Below are 19,952 nucleotides of genomic sequence, written 5' to 3' on the forward strand. Positions count from 1 at the left end.
TCCCTCTCCCCCTCTCTTTTTCTGTCACTTTTTTATTATTTTATTTTTTTTACATTTCAAATGTTGGCCCTACTTCCCAGCCTCCCTTCTGCAAACCCCCCATCCATTCCCTTTCCCCTTTGCCTCTAAGAGCATACTCCCCCATCGACCCACCCACTCCCACCTCACCCCTCTAGCATCCCCCTTTGCTGGGGCAACAAGCCTCCACAGGACCAAGTGCCTCCCCTCCTACTGATAAGGCAATCCTCTGTTACATATATCTGTAGTGGGAGCCATGGGCACAAAGCAAGCCTCAACAGATCCAAGAAGATCCAAATAACCCCAAGTGTCCTATCAGATCACCACAGACTACCACTTGACTTCAATAACAATAAAAACAACAGAAAGCCCACATACTCACATAAGCAGAACAACTCTCTACTCTATGGTAACTTGGCCACGGAAGAAATAAAGAAATTAAAGACTTTCTAGAATTCAATGAAAATGAAGACACAGCATATCCCAACTTATAAAACACAATGAAAGCAGTGCTAAAAGGAAAATTGATAGTGCCCTCTTAAAGAAACTGGCAAGGTTCTACACTAGTAACTCAACAGCACACCCAAAAGCCCTAGAACAAAAAGAAGCAAATACACCCAAGAGGAGTAGACTGTAGAAAATAATCAAACTCAGGGCTGGAAACCAACCAATTAGAAACAAAGAGAATGATATAAAGAATCAGCAAAACCGGGCTGGAGTGATGGCTCAGTGGTTAAAAGCACTGACCACTCTTCCAAAGGTCCTGAGTTCAATTCCCAGCAACATCTGTAATGGACAGACACTGGGAGACTTCCGGTGTGTTTGAAGACAGCAAAGGGACAGTGTACTCACATACATAAAATAAATAAATAAATCTTGAAAAAAAAATCAACAAAACCAAGAGTAATGAAAAGGGAAACATAGTAACAGAAACTGAGGACATTCAAAACATCAGATCCTACTGCAAAATCCTATGCTCGACAAAACTGGAAAATCTAGATGAAATGGACGGTTTTTTAGACAGATACAGCATACCAAAGTTGAATCAAGATCAGGTAAACTATCTAAACAAACCCAAATCCACTGAGGAAATAGAAGTCATTAAAAACCTCCCAACTAAAAAGATGGTTTTAGTGCAGAATTGTACCAGACCTTCAGAGAACAGTGAATACCAAAACTCCTCAAACTACTCCACAAAATAGAAACAGAAGGCACACTACCTAATTCATTCTATGAATCCACAATTATTCTGATACCTAAACCACACAGACACAACAAAAAAAGAGACCTTCAGACCAATCTTGCTTATGAATATCGATGTAAAAATACTCAATAAAATTCTCACAAACCGAATTCAAGAACACATCAAAACCATCATTCACCACAATAAAGTAATCTCCTCCCAGGGATGCAGGGATGGTTCAATATATGAAACTCAATTAACGTAATCCACTACATAAACAAACTCAAAGAAAAATCATATGATCATCTCATTAGATGCCTTTGACAAAATACAACACCCCTTCATGTTCAAAGTATTGGAGAGATCAGGATTCAAGGCCCATTCCTAAACATAATAAAAGCAATATACAGCAAACCATCAGCCAGTATCAAATTAAATGGAGAGATACTTGAAGCAATCCCACTAAAATCAGGGACAAGACAAGGCTGCCCACACTCTCCATATCTTTCAATATAGTATTTGAAGTTCTAGCTAGAGCAAGAAGACAGCAAAAGGAAATCAAGGGGATACAGATTGGAAAAGAAGAAGCCGAGGTGCGTGGGGATGATATGATAGTGTACATAAGAGACGCCAAAAAATCCACCAGGGAACTTCTATAGCTGATAAACAACATTAGCAAAGTGACTAGATATAAAATTAACTCAAACAAATCAATAGCTTTCCTTTATATAAATGATAAATGGGCTGAGAAAGAAATTAGAGAAACAACACCCTTTACAATTGCCACAAACCGTATAAAATATCTTGGTGTAACTCTTACCAAGCAAGTAAAAGATCTGTATGACAAAAGCTTCAAATGCCTGGCTGCTCTGGACTTGGGTTCAATTCCCAGAACCATTTTCAGGGGATCCAAAAACGTCACACCGAATATACAGATTTTTTAATGTAGTATTGAAATGATAAATCAACAAATGGCTAAAAAATTTTTGCTTATATGTATATATTTACATATAAACTATATATATTTTCTAAATTAGAAACAAATTTTATAATATAATTAATTGATATTATAATTTGGGAAAATTATCAATTAGGAAAGTCTTTTTTTTTTAAAATTAATTTTATTGTTATGCATATGGGTGTTCTGCCTGAGTGCCTGTCTATGCTAGTGGAGTCCAGAAGAGGGCATTTGCCCCTCTAAAACTGGAGTTCTAGGGTGTGAGCCACCATGTGGCCCCAGGAAAGACTTTTAATTGACTAATTTTCAGTTTCATTATCTTCCATTTTTGTATTGACCTATAATTATACGTTTTCATAACTAAGTACATTCATATACATAAAGGAAAACTAAAAACATGAAGTGCTTAAGTTAAGCTAAGAACAAAATACCATCTATTTTAAAATGTAATAAATATTTCTCATTTTTTCAGAAAAATCTGTAAAAACATTGAATATTATCTACATATTTTTCCACTTGTACTACATAATTCCTTTGTTGGGTAAAAAACATGCTGAAAATTGAGCCAATGAGATAGCTCTGCTTTCCAAGTTCCACACTGTGGAAGGACAGAACTGCCTACCGTGAGTTGTCCTCTGATTTCCTAATGCCGTCTACCATGCACACAAGCGTGGACACTCACAGGCACGAAAGCAAACAAATGTAAAACTTTAAATGGTAAAACATTAGAAACAGTTTTCTTGATAAAAACTGGAAAATGCAAAGTATTAACTATCCCATTCCAGAAAGACGGTGTTCTTAATACACATCTTTATAGCTCTACAGTTTTATTCATGTAAATTTCAGTTTTCTTACGTGAGTATTCCCAATAACTATATACTTTTTGTTAATATGAATGAAACCTTTTTAATTTTTTAAAGTCAATTTTAGTCATTTTTGGCACACATATTTTTGCTATTCATATATCTTTTCTTTCACTTTTTTGTTTTTAAAATAGGACCTTATTACTTAGTTCTGGCTGGCTCCATGAGCCTCACACATGTGATCCTCCTGTCTCAGCCTTCAGAGTGCTGGGATTCCAGATGTGATCCACTGTATGTAGCTTTCTTTCCTTATTTTCTTGTGAGGACAAGGTATAGTCCTCTAGGAGAAACAAAGGTCTACATAAATGTCATATACTTAGAAAGTTCATACTCTATGTCAAGGGAAAGCTGGAAAAAGGTACCTCCAATTTCTTCTGATATTTTTCACACTCCAACTGGCACTGTGTGAGATTTCTTGCAGTTTCCTCTTGCAGGAGCTGAACACGCTCACTTTCAAAGGACTTCAGCTGACTCTGATGGAGAAACTCTGACACTTTGCTTTCTGTACTAAGCTGGAGTTCTCTGTACCTGTAAGAAACAGAGTGGTGATAGCCTCCCACGGAAGTGTGAGGGTTTATGGAAGTACAACCTCAGTTCTACTTCCCACCCCATCATATTAGGATTGCATGATTAATAATATATATTTACTCAGAAAAGCTTCTGTAATTTAGTTATGCATATGGATGGACACACATACTAAAATATACATTTGAATATTATAAGAAAATGAGGTACCAATCATCAGATGGTATATTTAACAACCCAGATAGGAATATTCTCTTCTTTTTTTTTTTTTTTTTTTGGTTTTTCGAGACAGAGTTTCTCTGTATAGTCCTGGCTGTCCTGGAACTCACTCTGTAGACCAGGCTGGCCTCGAACTCAGAAATCCGCCTGCCTCTGCCTCCCAAGTGCTGGGATTAAAGGCGTGCGCCACCACCGCCCGGCCCTCTTCATTTCCTAAGTCTAACTATAATAAAAGTATTTATAATTAACATATAAATCACCACATATTCTAAGTGTGAAACTATTCTATATTGATTGTGTCTTAAGAGAAAGAGAAGCAGATATATTGTATTTTTTTCCACAGAGACACTATGAATCTAGCACTGTGTTATGTGCATTATTAAAATGCATTTATTTAAATATTGAGCTATAACTGTAAGAGACAATGGGGATATACTAGACCAATGGTTGCTCTTTGTTTTTTAAAGAACTTATAATTTCAGGGAAAAACAGGAAAACAAATGAGTGATAAGGATACTCTCCAGGTCAAAGGGGACACACGGAAAAGAGACCAACTGGCTACTTGTGTGTGTGGAGGAGGAGAATGAATGTGTGTGTGATCTAAGAACACAGGCCACTTCACTTTAGCACACGTATCTTTGGTGAGAGCATGTTGCATGTAGCCTGGAGAAAGTTCCAGGTAGTATATATCACATACCCTGTACCAGTAAGGCTTTAAGAAAAAGTCAGCTTTTATGCTGTTTTGTAAAGCCCTAACATAACATATTTAAAAACTTCTTATGATTTTATTAAACATACTGTTTTAGGAGTTGGAGGGACAGTTCCCCAGGTAAAATGCTTGTTGTAATGGATTTGCTTACTGTGACTCTCTCAGATAAGTGAATTCATACACTTACGGATGAGGACCATGCCACTTTATGGCTAGATCACATGTGTTTCTCCATTTAACAGTTGAACATTTGAGCTGTTTCTGCTTTTGGGTATGAGTAATGGTACTATGAACATTTGAATGAAAGTTTTATAAACATGCTTTCAATTTCTTGTAGCTAAAATGAAACCCTATTAACTATTTGAGGAATTGCTACATTGTTTTACAATATAGTTGTACCATTTTATATCCCATCAGCAGCAAAGAACATGATAGTTTCACCACATTTCTTTGAACACTTATCAATGTCTGATTTATTACAGCTATTCTAATGGGTATTGAGTGATATACATATATCATGATCAAAATTTTATTAATTTAGCATTTTACTGAAATAGAAATGTCTCTTTACTCAAGTTAAAGTGTATTGGAGATTTAAATCCATAAAACACATAAAGTCATCTGGCATGACGTCATATACCTGTAATGCCATACTAGGGAGATATATGCCATACTGATGACACTAGGGAAGTGAAGCTCACCCTAGCCCCCATGGCAAGTTCAAAGCTAACCTAAGTTACACAAAACTGTCTCAAACAAACAAACAAACAAACAAAAAACAACCAACCCCACACCAACGAACCCCCACACCAAGCACATAATGTTGATACTTTTCTATGTATCCTAACTTCAGGGCATATACAAACTACACAACTGAAGTCGATTTGGACAGGTCACTGAGACTGTGAGATATTGACCTTTAGGGTAATTTGTTCTAGAAGGTTAAGCCTGGGTGTAGAACACTTGAGGTGTTTGGTACCACTGACAGCTTCAAATAGGCAATTAGCCGAGCGCGTATACACCACACCTGAAAGCTCATTTCAGCACTCAAGTTCTTTTCCTAGAGAACAACCCAAAGCAGTAGACAGCATCGGCACACTTAACAAAGGTTAAACAACTATCCAACAGAAAATGATAAATGTCTCCAAAAATCTGATCCACTTTAGTAACGGAGCTTCTCTAAAACCAAATGATAATTCTCAGCGCCAATTTATTTTCATGGTGTTTAGGGAAAGAATTTGCCTTCAGTCATTATGTCTTTAAGATAGTCTTGATGATTTTAATTTGCTAAATTGAACCGTGAAGTGCTGCATCAGCACAGCAGCTACACAAGCTGGTCTAACTGAGGAGTGGACGAGGTCAGAGCTCAGCCTGCAGTTTCAGGTAACTCCCACTTAACTTGATTTGCTCACACATCTTGTTGCATTCTTCTCTGTTGACTCAGACCTCTCATCTCGTCCTCTTCATTTGTACACTTACGTGAACCAAGTCGGAACTGTCCATACACCTTCCTGTTGGGTGTTCTACTTCAGCAAAGCAACCTTAAGAGGTCAACTCCTCTATGCAGTAGAATCAGAATGCCTACCTGTCCTCAACCATCTGGGCCTGGAACCTGGCTGCATCTGTCTTTATGATATATTCATAATCGCTCTTTAGTTCTCATAAGACCTGTCAATGTATTACACAGGACTTTAAAACAATAGCAAAGTCCTAGAAAGACTGTTTTACAGAAATGTAAGAGCTAGAAGAACAAGGAGAAAAAGCAGGAAGTTACCAGGAAGTTAACCCTCAAGAAATGTCTTAAGTTGGGGCTGTGGGAAGAGCCCAGTCAATAGTGTTTGGTCTGCAAAACGTGAGGACCCGAGTCCCATCCCTAGAACCCATGTAACAAAGCAGGGTGGGGTGGGCTATTCTTGAAATCCCAGCATTGGAGAGGCCAAGAAAGGCAGATCTTTGAGGCTTCCTGGTCAGGCAACTTAAGCATGCAAGGTGAAAAGCCTTGTGTCAACAAACAGAACAAACCCCACAATGGCCCCAGAAGAACAACTCTTGACTTTGTCCCTTAACCTCCATAGTACCGCCTACAAGTGTGCACACAGGCACACCCAGCACAAATTAAGAAAAGGAAGAAAAGTCCAGCAGTAAGGTCATAATTCTTAGGAACATTTATTTAGACTTTCTGTGTTTTGCCTTGCCTTTCACCTCTCCAGCTCTTTGAGAGAGCTCTTCTAGGTTCGGCTGGCCCTGGAACACACTTTGTAGGAAAACACGACCTTGCACTTCCGATCCTCCTCTTCTGTCTCCCTAGTGCTGAGATTACATAGTGCTACTGTCCCAGGAAGTATGGATTTTCTCTTCTACCTCCCCAACCTTTCCTGGCAAGTGAATACAGACTCGAGTACCCTGCTAATGAACCTCATTCTTCTTATTATGAATCTTTTACTTAATCCCAGTTTTTCAAACATATGATAAATAACAGAAATAACCAGTTTTTAAATGTTGTCTACAAAATGTTCATGGCTTACACTACACTGAAACAGGACATGGATTTGAAACACAACGACCTAATCTCATTTTGTAGACAAGCAGTAAACAAAATGTGTTTTATTCAGTGGTAATGTTCATGCAATCACCAGAACCAGGAAATGCTCCACACAGTAGGAACTTTCCCAGCTGGCCTTGTTTGGAAGTAGGACACTGAGAAGGTCTAGACAGCATTTGTCTGTACACAGCAGGACAGCTGAGTATAAAGAAAGGGCATGGGGAGAGCTCCTGAGCCCAGGCAGGTTGGCACAGCTCAGCACAGTGGCAGCCTGAGAGAGGGAGGCATTCTCAGGGCAGAGAATGGCCACCTGCTTCCAGGGCTTCACTGATGGGCCAGTAGAAAGAATCCTAGGCCTCACAGTCTTGGCTAGGACTGGGAAATCCTGACTGTAGGGCGTTTTAGTTCTAATTCTACAAGCAACTGGGGTCAAAGCCTTCTGAAAACCATTTTGTCCTTGAAGGCTGTGCTTCACCACAGCAATGTCACTGGTTCTCCACGTCAGTGGATTTAGCTGTAGGAAACGGGCTGAGGAGGAGGGCAGGTGCTAACCTGTCTAATACAATGAGAGTTAGCTCTCACTCATAGGATGACTGCTGCTTCTATTTCCATTACTGCTCTCTCCACTGCATAAGTAATTTATGAAACTTGTCTTGAATTCTGTAAGTAACTAAAGCAATTCTTAGGATAACCCCTTGAAACATTACAGACTCTTCACTACTACTGTCAAATCCATCCCTCCTCGTAGAAATCATCAGTTACCAGTTTTATTTGTCTAACCCCTCCCTCCTCCCCAAACACGCATGTGTCCTGTATAGGACAGACTCCAGTTTCCTCTGTTAAACAGCTGCCATCATACCACACTACTCTTCTCTATCTACACCCCCTTTCCATGTCATGTGTCTTGGACTACTTTATGTCTGAAACTCATCCTTTTATATTCATTTACAATGTGCATACAGTCATGATTAATTTCATTTTATTTGCTAATTCTAAGCCGAGAAACATTTAGATAGTGCTCAGACATGCTGTGGATTTTCATACCGCTCTAAAGGTCACTGTAGTCACTGCCTGCTAAGCACAAGTGAATGTTCCCATCATGTAGCGGCACTGCTGGATCACAGATCTGAAACTCTGGTACACTAGCTGGGTGTGGTGGCACACAGCTTTAATCCCAGCACTTAGAAGGCACATCAGGCGTATCTCTGAGTCAAGGCTAGCCTTGTTTACAGAGAGAGTTCCAGGATATCCAGGCCTACATGGAAAAACCCTGTCTCAAAAACAACACCCCCCAAACAAAAAACCCTTTGGTATACTGTACAATTTTATACCTTAAATAGCTATATTGAGACTTAAAATGCTACTAGAAACATATAAATTATGGCTTCCCCATATCTTTACAAATATTTTTATTACCTATATATACCTGCTATGTACATTTTTATGGATTAAACTTTCAAATAGTGCTTGCCAGCTTTCCCTTTGATGTTGCAAAAATACTTTTTTTTTTCTAAAGGGGAGGGGGTTTATTCAGGGCATAGGACAAATGTAGGGAGAGAAATGGGAGAAGATGGTGGAGAAAGAGGAGAGAGAGGAGAGAAGTGGAGGCCAGCCATGACCACGTGGAGAGAGGGGGAAGGAAAGGGAAGAAGTGAAGCTAGAGGCAAGAGAGTAAGAGCGCAAAAATATTTTTATGTGCTGAGGATACCCACTTACTAGTGGATGACTTACTTAGTGTTCATTCAGTCTTCAGGAAAACACATGCAGGCACGCATGTAGGCGCACATGCAAACCCCACAAAGCAAAACAAAACCTTCCACAGGAAGTCCTTTTACCAATGTTATTTTCATCTGTGTCATGATTTTCTACTGTAGTAGACGATCCTCTACATTAGACATTTAGTCTCCCACCAATTTCTTGCCTAATTCCCTCTCAGAAACAATCCTAGTTTATCTGCCTAACATTGTGAGCTTTCTTCTGAATCACGTCTAAACTTCCCAAACCAAAATACATGTTTTACGAAATCAGGCTGCTCCAATGACTCCACTGAGCAACCCCAGCACAGTTTAAAATTTACGAGCCATTAACGTTCTAACTTTGGTAGAGAAGATTCTTCTTTGTTTTCTCATGGTCTGATGCACTTCTTTTCAGGAGACTGATTCGTCATCTTAACACATAGTTAGACACTAGCTGTGGAGGTTGCTATACGCACAAGAACTTAAGTTATGAGAAAGATGAACACATCCTAAAAAAACAATAGTGTTTGTAAAAGGATAGCTTGGAGAAGGAGGGCAGAGGGAAAATTTTACCTCACACAGTTTGATTTAGAGGTAATTTTACAAAAAGCAACTCAAATTTTGATAAGGCAAATTTAAGAACTAGATATTAAGTACTTCTTATTTAAATAATTTTGTTTTGACTTCATATAATGAAGTAGTAACTGATTTAAAATAATTTTGCATAAATTTAATATTAAAATATTTACTTACTTAAATTATAATTTTACATATTATATATTTTACATATATGTAAATTATAAGTTTACATATTATTTAACAAGAAAGATTTCCCACTGTTCAGATTATATACTAATGTGGCATATTTTACATATCATGGATACAAAGCACATGCTATGCCATTGAGTGGCATTCCCCAGTCCTAAAAAAGGAACACTGTGTCCTCAAGTGTAGTATAAACAAATCTTAAAGAAAGAATTACTGTTATTTATAACAAGAGAAGTACTAAAATGAGTGCTACATATGTGAATGTTTTCAATATAGAACTTAAGAATTAGTATTTATTAGTAGCCAGTCCTGGTAGTATATACCTATAATGGCAGCAGTTGGCAGGTAGAGGCAGGAGGGCCAGGAGTTTAGGGTTATCCTTAGTTACATAGTGAGTCCAAGGCCAGCATGAGCTATTTGAAATACTGTCTCAAAAAACTCCCAAGCTAAAACTAAAAAACAATTACTGTTTATTAGGGATTCACTTCATGCTGATGTTAAAATAGAAAACACTATATGAGATTGCGCTTTTGTCTAAACATACCTAGAAGGCAAGTGAAAAATTTTATTGAAAATTAGAGGAGCAATTACAAGAGCTTAAGTTTATACACATAGACTTGTACACAAAGCTCTGATCACATAGGTCTTCTTCCCTTCTGCACTGTGGAATTTTACAAACTGAAGTGCAATCAGGTAAAAAAAACTCACAACAATGTGGCAATAATGACTGCGATAGGGTAGGAGAAAAGCATTTGAAAGGCAGTTGGATATTTGTGCAAATGTTTCTGTCACATTTCTTTAACCAGTTAGTTTCTCAGCTGTAATACTACATCTGTCATTTTTGGCTTACAAGCTAATTCTTAAATGAATGTGAGAGATGTTTTTTGCAGAGTTAAAAAACGCTGAGTATGTTTAACAACTGTACCATGGACTTATGAGAATTTCAAGCATGCATTTAGAGTAATTTGATGCATCTATCATATCATGATCAAATAAAATCATAAGCTCATTAGTAAAATAAAGACTATGTTGTAATATTTGGCAATTTTGTTAAGAAAAAAAAATGGAGGTTTTCCAGGTATATGCAGATAAAAGTACTTAACTGAAAGAAATACAAGAAAAGAATGTTGTTTTAAAATAAACCAGAGTGTGAAGGACATAAACTTTTAGGGTAAAACATTTTATAACAGTGCTTGAATGGTGTTGCTTTCTATTCTGTCCTTTCTGGAAACATGACAACACCTAAAATGTCAGCCTGAACTATCTTTTGAGCAAGAGTATTTACTGTATTGCACACAGCTCCATCCCAGAGTGCTTTCACTGTGTATGTGTACGGGGCTAAAGAGAGAAAATAATACACACACACACACACACACACACACACACACACACACACACACAGGCTGATCTAAAAACACAGTTAGAAGAAGCACGTGTTGTTTGATGTGGCAGCACAAGCCTATAGTACATGCCTATATCCCAGCTACTCAGAAGGCAGGAGGGCTACAGGCTTGAAGTCAGCATGGAAGACTTAGAGACCCAGACTTAGCAAAGGAAAACAAGGCACAACGGGTGGGAGTATAGCTTGGTGCTCGCTTGCTGACCAAATAAACTAAGGTTCAGTCCTTAGTACGCCCCCATCAAAAGAAAAAGAAGACAGAAGCATGCTGAAGGCTGCTTTTATGATGAAGAGTGAGAAGCATTTTCAGTGGCAGGGTGGAGGGAAATTGAGTACAAGGTATGGGAAAACTTAAGAGGGACTAAGGAAGTCATGATGTATTGGTTTCTGGAGAAAAGACACGTCCTATAAACCTTAACTTGGCAAGAAATGGCCAGAACTGCAGGAGAACTGGTAAATTTCTCACTAGGGATTTAGAACTCAGAGTCTTAGGTTTTTAAACCTCTTACATTTGGTAACCTTGATCACTCACAAGATTTCTTTCCAAACAGAAAGAATGATCCCTGAGTTTTGTTTTATCTAGCCTAGTCTGGGAGGACCACCTCAACTACCTGAAGAATTTCTAAGAATCCACCTTAATGGCTCTGCCTTGGACCAAATAAATTCTCAAGGGACAAAATAAAAACAAGAACAGGAACAACAATAGCAACAACTAAACATAAAACCACTCAAGCTCAAGTTAATTAAGTAAGCTAAGCCAAGCAAAATGGTGGCAATGCTGTCCAGTACAATTACAATACTTGTTTCTGGAAGACAGAGATCTTGTCTAGTTCGTATTTGGACTCCTAGCATCCAGTATATTAATGGGCATACTGGAAATTCATAATGAATTTTTGCTGAAAAAAAAAAGCAGTCATATTACCTAGCGATGTCAGGCACTGTAAAATTAAATTGTTAACTAGGTCAATAGCAGGCTACAACACAAAGGCAGATCTGATAGAGGGCAGTCTTTCTTTTCTTTCTAGAGTTTGACAAAGCTAGTCAGTTAAGATGATCATTTCCAGGGTTAGGTGCCAGTGTAAGATAAAAACAAATTACAGGGAAAGAGAAAAGAGAAACCAAAAATGATTACAGGTTAGGTATGACTGAGCTATAAAAAAGATTAATGTTTCTAAAAATGTACAGGTTGGATAATGCTAATCGTGGTAGAGACATGACAACATTCTAGAAACATTTAAAAAACAGAAGAACAAACAATGCAATATGATAGAATCTAAGTTCTGTTATGAATTAAACTTAGTACAAAATCTAGGCAATTTTAATAGCCTCAGCGAGTCATTGGCCTACTCACAAGAACACGACAAACTCTACGATGTCAACAAAGAGAAACCTGAGAGTAATGCAGTTGTCTCTACCTTCTCCTCTGACATCACACCAGACATGTTGCTTTTTACTTTTGATGTGCTCAGTAAGGTGCAGACTTCATAATGTTGAGTTTCATTTAAAATAGAGACAACAAGCAATGTAAACATCTGGAGTTGACAGGAAAGGAACTTTAGCTTCATCACACATTAATGAATAAAGGAAGCAGAGAACAATTCACAGAGTAAAGCTACAAAGACTTATTACTAACAGGGAAGAGGCAGTCACAAACATTTTCATCATGTTGTGGTATACACTCAGTTACAGAATGCTGGGGAGGTAGCTCAGTTTTCTTGTCTAACACAGAGACAACTGTAAACTCACGAAAAAGAAACAAAAATAAAAAGTGCTCATAAAATAGTGAAAACAAGTGAGTTTAGCTACATGGAATTCTACTTTATGTCCAATCGTGGAAACACACACACACACACACACACCCACATTGCATGTATACCTGTACATCTAGGTGCATTTGCTTTACCAGTCCATGTGCAAATGGAAGACAGGCTGAGTTAGGTTATCTTCCTTTGTTGCTGTCTGCCTGATTTCTTGAGACAGGTTCTCTCACTTAACCCAGAGCTCATTATTTCAGCCAAAACTGCTGGCCACTGAGCCCCTGGGGACATGCCTGTCTCTGCCCTGCAAGCCCTGGGGTTACAAATCTGCACCATCATGTCTGGCTTTTTATGTGGGTGGGGGGATCTGAACTCAGGTCCTCATGCTTCCACAGCAAATTCTTTAGCCAGTGAGCCATCTCTGAATCCCAAAAATGTACTAGACTTTAACATTACTAAATGTTATTCAACACGAAGGGCTACAGAGATGCTCAATGGTTAAGAGCACATATGACTCTTGCAGAGTTTGTGCAACCTGAGTTTGGTTTCCCACATTCATGTCCAGTGGCTCACAACCATCTGCCTCTTCTGGACTCTATCGGTTTCTGATTCATACAGGCATACTGCCCCAGACACATACATATAATTGAAAATAAAACATTTTTAAAAGAGAATATTCCAAATGATATGATGCCTGCAAATATTAGCAAAATGTTTTAAATACAAATTACAATTTTTACAAATAAAATTCATAAAAAGAAAATAAGTCAAAATAACTTTTCCACAATTCACAGCTTTTCATAATTATACACAAATAAATTCCAAGAACTACTATAGCTATCATTCCATTGAAACTTTATAAAACATTTAAGCCATTTAATTCAATACTTCTCTAATGTTTTCTATCATTAAAATTATGTGGTTAAGAAGTCATAACCTGTAGCTCTAGCATGGCATAATATATAAGCTGTAAGTGTTGTACCATCTAAAATTGGTAAACAAAAACTGGCATAGCAATGCACAATGGCAATAAGGGCTGTCTTAGGGTTACTATCGTGGCGATGAAACACCATGACCAAGAGCAACTTGGGGAGGAAAAGGTTGATCTGGATTACCCTTTCACATCACTGCTTATCATCAAAGGAAGTCAGGACAGGAACTCAAACAAACAGGAACCTGAACGCAGGAGCTAATGCAGAGGACATGAAACATGAAAGAGTGCTGCTTACCGGCTTGCTCCCTGTGGTTTGCTCAGACTGTTTTCTTATAGAACTGAGGATTCTCCCACAAGGACTGGGCCATCCCAAATCAATCACTAATTAAGAAAACACACTACAAGCTTGCCTGCAGCTGCAGCTTATGGAGGCACTTTCTAAATTGAGGTTTCCTCCTTACTGAGAGTGGTAATACTAGGAAATATGGCCTTGTTGAAGTGTGGCCTTGTTGGAAGAAGTGTGTCACTAGGGCTGGGCTTTGATGGTTTAGATGCTCAAGTCAAGCCCAGTGGCTTACTCTCTTTCCTGCTGCCTGCTGATCCAGATGTAGAATTCTCAGCTACTTCTCCAGCACCTATTTACAGCAATAAAATGCTAAGACACTTAATATTTGAGTGGTCTATAGATGGTGAATACTTTCTACAAATAAGAGACGCATTACTGGTTTAACTGGACTCTAAAGAACACAGAAACGAACAAAATGGAAAACTGCCTGACACACTGATTTCTTTTAAAAGCATTTATTTCATAGCTTCAATTTTTTTTTTTTTTTAGGAATTAAAGACTGGTGTCTTTTATTGAAAAATCTAATTTATAATTTATAAGTGTCATTTCTTTAGGCTCAATATAGAAATGAGTGAATTTTACAACATGCATTTCTCATTTAACACCTATTTACTGGTAGATCAAGTATACAATTAAACTAATGGTAAAAGGCAAGTAAGGAAGAACATGGTTTGTGGTGCTATTGCACAGAACAATCCATTCTTGCAAGTGGGAGATTACTTACTATGGTTTAATTTCCCTGTAAGCTACTTCTATAAGCTATCTCAAGGTTCACATTTCATTGTGCCTTATGTGTATATGAATTATTTGCAAATAAGGGAGGCTTTCCATTTGTAAAATGAGATCTAATTTTCATGAAAATTTTTAATAAACATCAATTTAAAAACACAAGGATTGTGGTGGTTTCAATAGGTATGACTCCCATAAATTCATGTGTTTGAATATGCTTGGCCAGTAGGGAGTGGCACAGTTAGGAGGTGTGGCCTTGTTGGACTTAGTGTGTCACTGTGGAGGCAGGCTTTAAGGTCTCCTGTGCTCAAGTTCTGCCCATTGTGAACCACTGTCCCCTTCTGCTGCCTGCAGATCAAGCTGTGGAACCTTGGGCTCCTCAACACCATGTCTGACTCCTTCCTGCCATGCGTTTGACAATGATGATACGGCCTAAACCTCTAAGCTGTTGTGGGCATGTTGTCGCTTCATAGCAATGGAAACCCTAAGACATAGATATATATTTTTTAAGTGTGAAAATGCATGAAACCCACAAGAGTATGAATTGCTTGCAGCTAGAGTATGTGGTAAGTTTTATGCAAGAAATTCCTTTAGAAAGCATTATAATGGGGAGTTACTTACTCAGCTACATGAAGCAGCCTGACCAGAGCTAGTCAGAAGGTGATCTATTTCTTTATCCAGTGATCCACTACTGTGAAGACACATCATGACCGTGGTGGCTTTTTATAAAGGAAAACATTTATTTGGGGCTGGCTTACAGTTTCAGAAGCTTAGTCCATTACTGGCTTGGTGGGAAGCATGGCAGTATGCAGGCAGACATGGTGTTGGAAAAGTAGCTGAGAGTTCTATACCTAGATCCACAGGTAGCAGGAAGAGGCAGGGAGCTACTAAGCCTGGGCTGAGCACTTGACAACCCAAAGCCCACTCCTGTGACACACTCTCTCCACAAGGCCATACCAACCTAATAAGGCCACACCTCCTAATCCCTGTCAGGTAGTATCACTCCCTAACAACCAAGCATTCGAATATATGACCTTATGGGGACCATTTTTATTCAAACTAACACAACTTTTATGGCTGTAAAAATAACACCTACATATCTTACTTCACAATCAACTAATTGGATGATAATACTAAAGAGTAATTATTGAGAACTTCAAATTGCACAATAAATTCCATTTAATTCTAATAATTGTATGAAGCACAAAATTACATATATTGACCCTCTTCCTTCATTTTCAGCAAAATACTAATTAACTTTTGAGACAGTGTCCTGGTATGTAGCTCAAGCTGACCTGGAAATGTCTATCTACTCTATTAGATGGACCTAATTTCCTTGTGCTCTCTCTCAGCCTTCTGAATGTACGTATTACAGACACGTGAAACCATGGCACCATTAGGAGATATGGCCCTTGTGGTGTAGGTGTGTCTTTGCTGGAGGAAGTGTGTTACCAGAGGGGGGGGGGCTCTCAGCTCAGACACTCAAGCCAGTTCACTTCCTGCTGCCTGTCAATCTGGATCTAGAACTCTCATCTGCATTTCTAGCACCATGTCTGTCTGCATGCTGCCATGGTTCCAACCATGACACAAATGGACTCAGCCTCTCAAAGTGTAAGCCAACCCCCAATTAAATGGTTTCCTTTATAAGAGTTGCGGCCATCATAATGTTTCTCACAGCAATCAAACCCTAAGACAGAATGTTTTCACGTGTAGTAATGATTTTTATAAAAGGAAAATGAATGATTGGGCTGGTGAGATGGCTCGCGGTTAAGAGCACTGACTCCTCTTCTAGAGGTCATGAGTTCAAATCCCAACAACCACATGGTGGCTCACAACCATCTGCAATGAGCTCTGATGCCCTCATATGGGTGTCTAGAGACAGCTACAGTGTACTCACATATAATAATAAAATAAATAAATAATCTTAAAAAAAAGAAAATGAATGATCACATAATTGGCATATAACATAAAAGTACATGTTTCCCATAAGCATTTATTAAAACAAGGGAGAACAAAATGTATGCTGAAATATAAATTATTCAAAGTCTCATCCAATAAGACAGCTAATAGAGCAAATTTTATCCCATAACTGTTTCACAGAAAACAGCAATTAAATAGTCTAAGTGATGGTAAACACACTTGTAATGTCAGTACTTAGGAAATGGAGGCAGGAGAATTTTGAATTCCAGATTAACCTGGGCTACATAGAGTTCAAGGCTAGCCTGAGATAGAGTATGTGGTAGGAGATAGAGTAGGCTTGACCCCCATATGCAGATACTGTCTTATTAGGAAAAGCGATTGTTTTCAGTGTAAGTCTATGAAGATGAGGAGCCTGATCTACATTACGTGAGTAGGTAATAAATGCCATCACATGGATCTTATATCTTGTAAGCACAGGAAGGCAAGCGCAGAGCCTGCAGTGAAGATGTGGCCACAAGCCAATGAATTCAAGGAACATCTGGAGTCCCCAGATGTGGGAAAAACTAAGAAGAGGACTTCCCTACAGCTTTTGGAAGAAGCAAGCTGGCACAAAGCTTGGTTTCCAATTTTGTCATGTTGAGTGTATTTGAGTTGTTAGTGTATGTGAGAGTATAAATTTATTTACTGGTGTTGTATGATGTCATCCATATTTATGCTTCACATACTGTTTTATAAGCTTAACGTAATCCTGCAGCAGGCAGTACAATTGATTTAGAAACAGAGAGAGTATTTCTTTAATCTAGAGGTAGTGGTATAAAACTGTAATCCTACAACTAGGAGTTAAACCAGAGGGATCAGGAGTCCCAGTATTGGCTACAAGCCAGTTTGAGGCCAGCCTGTGCTCCATGAAACACTATCTCATACAAATAAAACAAAACAAAACAACAGAAACAAATATCAGATGTCTTTCTTAATCCTATCTCTGCTTCCAGTAACTGTGTAACTTGGGACAAATTACACAGTCTCTTTAATGTCTCCCATATTTCAGACCTAGTGGAATATGTTCTTTTTTCATTTATTTAAAATAGATCTTTTTTATCACCTAACATATCCTGATGATAGTTTTCCCTCCCTCTACTTTTCCCTGTCCCTCCCACCTCCCCTCCCATTCAGGTCCATCCCCTTTCTGTCATCAGAAAATAGGTAATAAGATAACACCAAAACTAACACATTGGAATAGGATTAAACAAATAACTAGTAGGAAAAAAGCCCAAGAAAGGACTCAAGAAACAGATGTAGGGACAGAGAAGCACTCATTCACACACTCAGGAATCCTGTAAAAATACTAAACTGGAAGTCAGAATATATACACACAGGACTTAGTGCAGACCCATGCAGGCCCTGTGCATGCTACCTCAGTCTCTCTGAGTTTATGAGTTTTAATCTATTTTCAATGGTATGTTTTTTTCAACTCCAAAGGTCACAACATCAAAAAGTATATTATTAAAAATACTAGATAGGCCAGCCAAATTAAGTATGTTAGAAGATTCATATTGCTCTAATAAATGGTAAAGATAAAATTCATCCTGAGTAAAAAATAAAAATCCTCTACACACCCAGTTACTTTGTGCGTGCGTGCGTGTGTGTGTGTGTGTTTGTGTGACAGGGTCTCACTGAGTAGACCAGACTGGCCTCATGCTCACAGACATCTGCCTGCCTCTGCCTCTGAGTGGTGGGCTCAGTCACAGCTTCTGCATTCCTGTAGTTCTCTGTCCAGAAAGGTTAGGTTCTATGTTTTGTAACCAAAATACCTCCAATGTCAGCATCACAAATAAATTATCCATGTAGAACATCTCCATGATGCTAGGCATGGTGAAGAGTTCAATACGTTCTATCCAAGGTAAGTTCTAACTTCTTTTAGATTCCTTCTTTCACTAATCACTACTACACAAGTTACAACTACAGCTTATCAGAAATTGCTTAGCGTTTGTATATAATGAAATTTAAAGATGGCATTTTTCCCTTCTTCACAACACATAGTTCCAATCAATCCTGCTTCCTTTTTACTGAAAGAACTGTTCATGATGACTGTAAAACTTAAGTATAATTTAGAAGCTGTGTCTAAAATTGGAAATAATGTTCATCTAAATATGCCTGCCAAGTTTAAAAATGTATTAGGAGTTAAATTGAAACATGTTGAAAATGAGTCACTGTAGACCAGAATATACACTGTAGGAAATAAGACCTCATTTACAAGTGGGAGAAATACACTCACACTTCATCTCTGGTAATTCTCTGGACTTTCCTTCCAGTAAATAACATATTTTAAAATAATCGTGGAAAATATCTTACTTTTAACTTTAGTTTTTAGGAGTTGATTTGGTTAGCTGGCATTTCAATTTTTTTTATATAATTTTTTTTGGAGTGGGTATATTTATCAAATGTAAATCTATAAAATATCCCCAAAGCAGTGGAGCAGTAGCGTTTGTAAGGCGAGCTGTATAAGAGCATGCTTGTCCTCACTGCTTTCCTTCAAATTCATAATGAACAACCACACTCTAGAGTTCTTAGAAACACCCTAAAAACGTGTATACTAAACTGTGTATCGTCTATAACTTTCCAACACCATGTTACTAGTAAGCAGTCCTCAGGAGAGCCAGCGCCTGCTCCCTTCTTAGTACTCATGCGTTCATCTGCTCTAACTCACCTTCTCACTGGGATTCACACACTACTATTACGGACTTTGCCTGAACTTAGGCCAAAACATGGCCCCACCTTAAAGAGAGACTATTACACGAAGGAATGTGACATCTGGGTTGCACTACCAATGCATTCTTAAGCTAACTGGAGAGATATACACTTACATCTATACCTATGTTACATAGGTATAGATAAAGCTGTTAAGCTGGATTCAATAAATAAATTATTCTGATTAACAGCACCAGTCCAGACTCTTTCAGTTTTCTGAGTTCTTATCCCTTGGTTTATCAACTTTGAATTGAGCAGGAATTGTAAAATAGTTTGTCAGTTCAGTATTTGTTCAGTACCTCCATAATCTAGATAATTTCTCTTTTTGAAACCATTTTTATAGTTTGTGTTTGTTTTGAGAGTAGCGCACACTGGCCTTGAACTTGCTACCCTACCATCTCAGCCCTATGGCTGCCTTCTGAGTGACAAGTATATGCATCATGTCCAGCTTCAAGTCTTGTTTTCCAAGTGTGATCATCTTCTCTGGAAGCAACCAAGATATTCTAGCATATCTATGCAACCCAAGCTAGGATGATGAATTCTAGGATGATGCTTGCGTTCTCTCTCTCTCTCTCTCTCTCTCTCTCTCTCTCTCTCT

General features: G+C 38.3%; 1 protein-coding gene across 4 annotated transcripts in view; it reads right to left on the reverse strand.

Moving 5' to 3' along the window:
- Nucleotides 1-19,952, reverse strand: part of Pibf1 (progesterone immunomodulatory binding factor 1) — a 148,099-nt gene that overhangs the window by 65,484 nt on the left and 62,663 nt on the right. For all 4 annotated transcript variants that reach the window (XM_028756571.1, XM_028756572.1, XM_028756570.1 and 1 more), the window contains exon 11: nt 3,385-3,550. In XM_028756571.1, coding sequence (XP_028612404.1) covers nt 3,385-3,550 — 166 coding nt within the window. The remainder of the gene's footprint in view (nt 1-3,384; nt 3,551-19,952) is intronic.

The sequence above is a fragment of the Grammomys surdaster genome, unplaced genomic scaffold, assembly GCF_004785775.1.
Source record: "Grammomys surdaster isolate TR1022 unplaced genomic scaffold, NIH_TR_1.0 126124, whole genome shotgun sequence".
Taxonomy (NCBI): Eukaryota; Metazoa; Chordata; class Mammalia; order Rodentia; family Muridae; genus Grammomys; species Grammomys surdaster.